The 5,911-nt window shown below is 30.5% G+C and overlaps 1 protein-coding gene across 2 annotated transcripts; it reads left to right on the top strand.

The window, feature by feature from the left end:
• The first annotated feature begins 2,035 nt into the window (after positions 1-2,035).
• Positions 2,036-3,982, top strand: LOC130665016 (uncharacterized). 2 transcript variants are annotated; one of them, XM_057465253.1, is made up of 4 exons: positions 2,036-2,195; positions 2,328-3,100; positions 3,183-3,393; positions 3,758-3,982. In XM_057465253.1, the coding sequence occupies exons 2-4, from the start codon at positions 3,079-3,081 to the stop codon at positions 3,759-3,761; spliced, it is 237 nt and encodes a 78-aa protein (XP_057321236.1). In that variant the 5' UTR covers positions 2,036-2,195; positions 2,328-3,078; the 3' UTR covers positions 3,762-3,982. The 2 variants fall into 2 exon arrangements, with proteins under 2 accessions (XP_057321236.1, XP_057321235.1); XM_057465252.1 differs by having other exon boundaries at positions 2,328-3,393.
• Positions 3,983-5,911: the final 1,929 nt, after the last annotated feature.

Here is a 5,911-nt window from a genome sequence, read left to right as displayed (position 1 = left end):
AATATTTATTATTTTGCGTTATCTGGGGGACATAATGTGTGGTCACATTATGCCCCAATCATTGTGTTTATTTTATTTAGTTCAAATTTCATATCCAAGTATTAAGGAGATGAGAAATAGTGACCGTAGAGGAGGGGAAAAATCGATATTTTCTCCTGCAATATCGATGTATAACATGCGGTTTAAATAATTATTATTCAATTAAATAGATATTTTGAAATTATGATTTTGGTATAAATAAATACTAGACAAATGTATTTAAGGTAATATGTATCATTCAGGTGGGGTAAAAATGTTTTATGATTTATTCATTTGATTTAAAATAGGCCCAGAGCAAGACAATAATAATAATAATTAAGGGCGATTGTTGCGCCACGTGGGTGGCCAACAAGTGGCCGGCCCAAAAAGTATTTAGAAAGGTACGGATAATCAAAGAGAGCAGACGCTGTTGTTATCGTTGCAAAGTTTATAAATATACGTCGCTATTACGTTTGTTGTTTTCAGTTATCAATAGTTAATTGATTAAACATACATAAATTCACCGGGTGATTGAGTTCCAGTCTCAGTTTTAGATTGATTCGAGAGACGACATTGAGTAAGTACTCTTGTATTATCCTCCCATGTATTGTCACTGATAACCTCCCCGGGAATTGTTGGTGTTCGCGGCGCAAGATTCACGTGCGTGTATCACACACACGTGAATAATTTGGGTAATTTTGTATTGCGTTTCTTCCTGAATGATACATTTACGCATATAAAAAGAGTTGGTAATAAAATAATTATATTTTGTTTAAATTTTAATTTAAAAATTAGAAACTGCGCGCTTGCAGCAGTTTGCTGTATAGATATATATATCTACACTTATAGCTATAGCTATACGCCGGCTCTGGAGAAAATTCCTGAGTCGACGACGTAATAGTTCAGGGGGAAAATTCCTGAACAATAATAATAATTATAAAACGGAATTATTATTATTTATAATTATTATTATTATTGTTTAAATAATAACCCGATATATTATTATTTATTTTGCTTTTCTGTATATAATTATTAGTTATTATTTACCCCAGCGGTTAAGTAATTGATATTATATGTTATTGACTATAAATAATTATTGAAAGAGTGACTATTATTTATTTAAAAGAGTTTATGTTATAATTTTCGGAAATTTGGTGAATGAGAGTGAGGGTAGCCGTATCTTTCTCCCCCTATAAATTGTAAAGGGGCTATTCGGATAATTATTGTGATCATTTTATTTTTATTTAAAGGAAATTATTATAATTGATATTATTGATTATGATTATTGAAAATTGAATTTGCACATTTGAGTTTATATAGATTCTGCCCTCAGGGGTTATTAATGGTTATAATTGATATTTAAACTTAAATTATTGTATCAAAGGTTTTGGTAATTTATATAAATAATTTAACCCAACAATTTTCGGGGAAATACTCAGTATTTATTTTCCTGGGTCTCTTTCCCTGCTGTATTTAATTTGTTTTATTATTTTATATATATTTAACTGTGGTTATTATTTGCTGATTATTACTTTTTCTAACTTCATTCGATTGTTATCCGCTTTGATCAAGCTACTCGCTCGGATCTATCCTCGCAAATTTGCTCCTGATAAATTATTTTTGTCCGTTTTGTATAAACGGTCTGGCACCTACGTGCACTAATCCAGCCTGAGGAGCTGGTCCAGGCACACCCTTGTTTTATTTATTTGTAATTTAATAACATTATTATTTTTATTTAAAATTTAAAAATTAATCGAAGTCATATTTATCATCATTTTATTTTTCCGGACTTTGGAATTATAATTTTTTTTGTTATACGCGTGGGTGACCGCATACGGTACTGAGGTTGTTCGCGTCTCCGTCGCGAATTTTAAAACAGTATACGTTATATATGTACTAAGAAAATTGTTAATTTCTAGTTAGTAAATATTAAGGGGTTAGGGGTAGTCAGAATTTTCAAAAAATCGATTTTTTTTTTTTTGCATTTTCTTAAAGTATAATATTTTAAAAATATTGTGTGAAAATTTGAAGTGAATCCGACAAATTCTTTTCGAGTTATTTAACAATGACCAAAGGACGCTCGGGTGCTACGTGGCATTCGAGAGCAGGTAGCTAGAAACAGCTGCAAGCAACCGACCTTTCGGGTTTCATTGTCATGAATATCTCCCCATTTTAATGTATTTATTATTATATATATATATATATATATATATATATATATATATATATATATATATAGGATATATAAATATATATATCCTTCTATATATATATATATCCTTCTACATATATTCACAATTTGTAGGTAGTACAAGAACTGAAAAATAATTTTTGGTTGCCAGTATACCTGTAGTCGTTGCACTGATCAGTCGATAGTTTTGTGATAAATTATTTCTCAAGTGAATTAAATTATTAACCATGGGACGTGATTCTAGAAAGGTTTCAAGAGAACTTCGGAGTTCTGAAAAAATTAATAAGTCGCGTTCAGTCAAAAGAAAGAATGTTTTTAATCCGAAAACAGCCGAACGTGATGAAAGTATTCAGAGTACATCTTCTAAAAAATTAAAACAAAACACTGAAGATGATGTACCTGAAGACAGCAGTACTGAATTTCGAATAATAAATTTTATTCAGGTATTCACTGCAATTTCTGCTCTTATAAAATGTAAAAAATGTGATGGAAATGTAGTGTTTCAAACAGCAAGTACACGTGGGCTGGGATTCAAAATTGTAGTTGCATGTAATAACTGTGGAAATGAATATATTCCTTCCTGTTGAAAATATGAAATCTGCTATAATGGCAACCTTTTATCACTACGGCTCGAGTGATGAAAAACCGAATCATGATATGTGTCCAAAAGGCGAAGAATCTTGGTGCTCTTACCAGCGCGCTGAAGCAAGAGGAGAGCTTGATACCTTTTCTCACGATTATTCTCCTTTACCTTCTGATGTTTTAAAAGCTATCAAGCCTATATACGAAGATCTTAGTAATGAAAATTTACTTTCAAGATGTGTAGGTGGATTCAATCAGAATAATAATGAAAGCTTTAACCAACTAGTATGGAAAATATGCCCAAAAACGGTAAATACTAGTTTTACTATCGTACAAATAGCTGCATACGTTGCTATGTGTATATTTAATGAGGGTATAAATTCATTATTAGTCTTGATGAATACACTAGGACTTAATTGTGGGCCTAATTCTCATCGGTATGCAGAAAGAATGGATGCTGCACGTATCAAAGTAGCAGATAAGCGCGCTAATGATAACACCCGAGAAGGTCGATTGCAACGTAGGCACCAGCAAATCGATATTTTGGAAGCTGCTATGTCGGCTGAAGAGCTATTATATGGTCCAGGAATAGATGACTCAGTGTAAGTTATTAAATAATTCTTATAATTCGACATAAATCCATAGCAAAACTTTAAATGCGTTTTTCTCAAAACTATGTTTTCTGAACTGGTGATCACTGTAACTTAAAAACTGCTCGGTAGATTTCAATAAAATTTATTGTACTTTTGAAATACATTAAAAACTCGTGCCTGATCGAAGGATTTTTTTTTTTTTCAAAAATTTCGATTTTTTTTTAACAATAAACTGTCGGTTTTTTTCTCGAAAATTTGAAAAAAATTTCCTGAGGCCGCCATTTTGTTAATTTCGAAAAAAAAAAAAAAAGCTTCGATCAGGCACAAGATTATCTATTAATAAAACTAATTTTTCTTGTCCGATTGATTTTAGATGAATCTCCAAGGACTTATGATGATCACCGCAAAGGACTTCGGGAGGAACGGGCTCTACAAAAACAGCGATAACTTTTTGAATTATTAATTTTTTTTTTTGAAATTTTCGTGAAGTCAAATCGAAACGTGTTCTAATAAAGCTATGTTTTTATTTTTGTCAAATAAAGTAATTAACTACAAAAAAAAAATTATTGAAAATCATCATTTTTTCATACCCCTGAGTACCCCTAACCCCTTAAGAGAAAGAAATATAAATTATCAAAATTACTAGGTGGCTAAACAGCCGACTCTAATTTACAAGAAAAGTAAAAATTACCAGAATTATTAAGTGGCTAGCCAGCCAACACTAAATTCCAAAATTCAAAATTTATATATTTCTGTTCTAATTTTTAATTATCTCGTATTTTCTTAATTAAAATTATGTGCTAAGTAATTTTTGTTAAAAGTATTTCGTTAGTCAAAAATCATTTTAAATAATAATGTTATTTTTTTATTAGTACTATTTCGTTTTAGAAATCACGTATTTAAATTTCCTTTATGACTATTTCGTCTAGACATCTAAATTTGGTTCCTTAATGGCTATTTCGTTATTAAAATCTATTTTTGTCTATTTGTTCTATGATATCGAAATACTACGACAAAAGTGCACTCAAAATAATGTAAGGGCTTAAGATTGATTAAAAGATTACTTCATTTGTTCATTAAAAAAATAAAATTTATTTACTTCTTACTTATTCTGAGTACGCTTCTGCCGATAAATATTTTCGGTTACTTTCCACGTAAGTGTTTCCAGGTGGCCTCTGGGCCTTGATAATTGCTTAAGGGTCATTAGAGTTACATTTAGGTGTTTGCTCTAGCATTTCAACAAATGCTAAAACAAACAAGCCTAATCTTTTAAAAGCATTTTCTCTTTTTTTAAAACTACCTGATCTCTTATCTTTCTAACATTATTTAAAAAAAAAAAACTAAAAATAAATAAAAGTAAAAATCAAAACTGGTCGCCAGCTTAATTTTAATTGTAAAATAAAAATTACGATGCAAAATAAAATTCGGGAATTAAATGTATTTTTAGAATTTTTAGCTGGACGTAACAAAGGCTTAGATTCAAAATTTGGTATGTGTAAAAAAAATAATCAATTATTTTTTGGTAATTCACCAGTCCAATTTGGTGATAATAATACTATTTTAGTGAATCATCAAAATCATATCTTATCTTCGGGGCTTATAGAATTGTTGTTTAAAAGTGATCCAAATGAAATATCTATTACTAAAAATGACTTAGATGTGTACCATAAACTGATTATTTCCACAAATACACACAAGAAAAATTATGAATCCGATAAAAGTCTTTATGTTGATAAGAGTTCTAAATATTTCAAATATATTGCCGACTTTGGTGAATCATCAATAAAAAAAGGTAAAGGGTTACCTAACTTTATGACTGTTTCAAAGAAACGAACATCTGTGGATTATATTTATTGGGATGATCCTAATGAACTTGTAGATCGCCTTCGTCTGTTGATGGCATCTCAAACAGCTGGCAACTCTAGTCATTCGAATGAGATAATTTCAATTATTGAAGAGCTGCGTCAAGCTGAAATTATTTATTAAGAAAGATATTTACAATAATTCATCATTTATAAAATAACATTCGAGAAGAGAGGATCATCAAAATGGGTATCGATATATTTGGACGTGTATCTTCCCAATCGAATCAGACACAATTCAAAGGCTGTAGTAGTAGTAGTGTTGGACCACCTGGAAAAGGTTTCAAGTTAACAAATGATGGGCAGTTTGACTTAGACCAAAGAAGGTTATGTAATGTTGCCGAACCTAAGAATAAAAGTGATGCAGTAACACAATGCTATAGAAATTGCAATAAAACAAGAATTAGACAGTGTGAAAGCAATCAGTGACCGCAATAATTATCGTATAACTGATCTTGAAGATAAAATAACGGCTAGAATAGTCAAGCTAGAGAATAAAATGATGAGTAAAGATTCAGACCTCATTAACAAATTGACAAACAAAGTGAGTGCATTAGAAGAGAGTCATAGTGAACTGGTTCTATACAGCCAAACGCTATCAAATCGTGTAACAACGCTTGTGAGATCATTAATACGTGATAGTCAAATATTAGCTGATATTGATC

The sequence above is a fragment of the Microplitis mediator genome, chromosome 3 (genome assembly GCF_029852145.1).
Source record: "Microplitis mediator isolate UGA2020A chromosome 3, iyMicMedi2.1, whole genome shotgun sequence".
In the NCBI taxonomy this organism is placed as follows: domain Eukaryota; kingdom Metazoa; phylum Arthropoda; class Insecta; order Hymenoptera; family Braconidae; genus Microplitis; species Microplitis mediator.
This window is presented reverse-complemented; position numbering and strand designations above follow the sequence as displayed.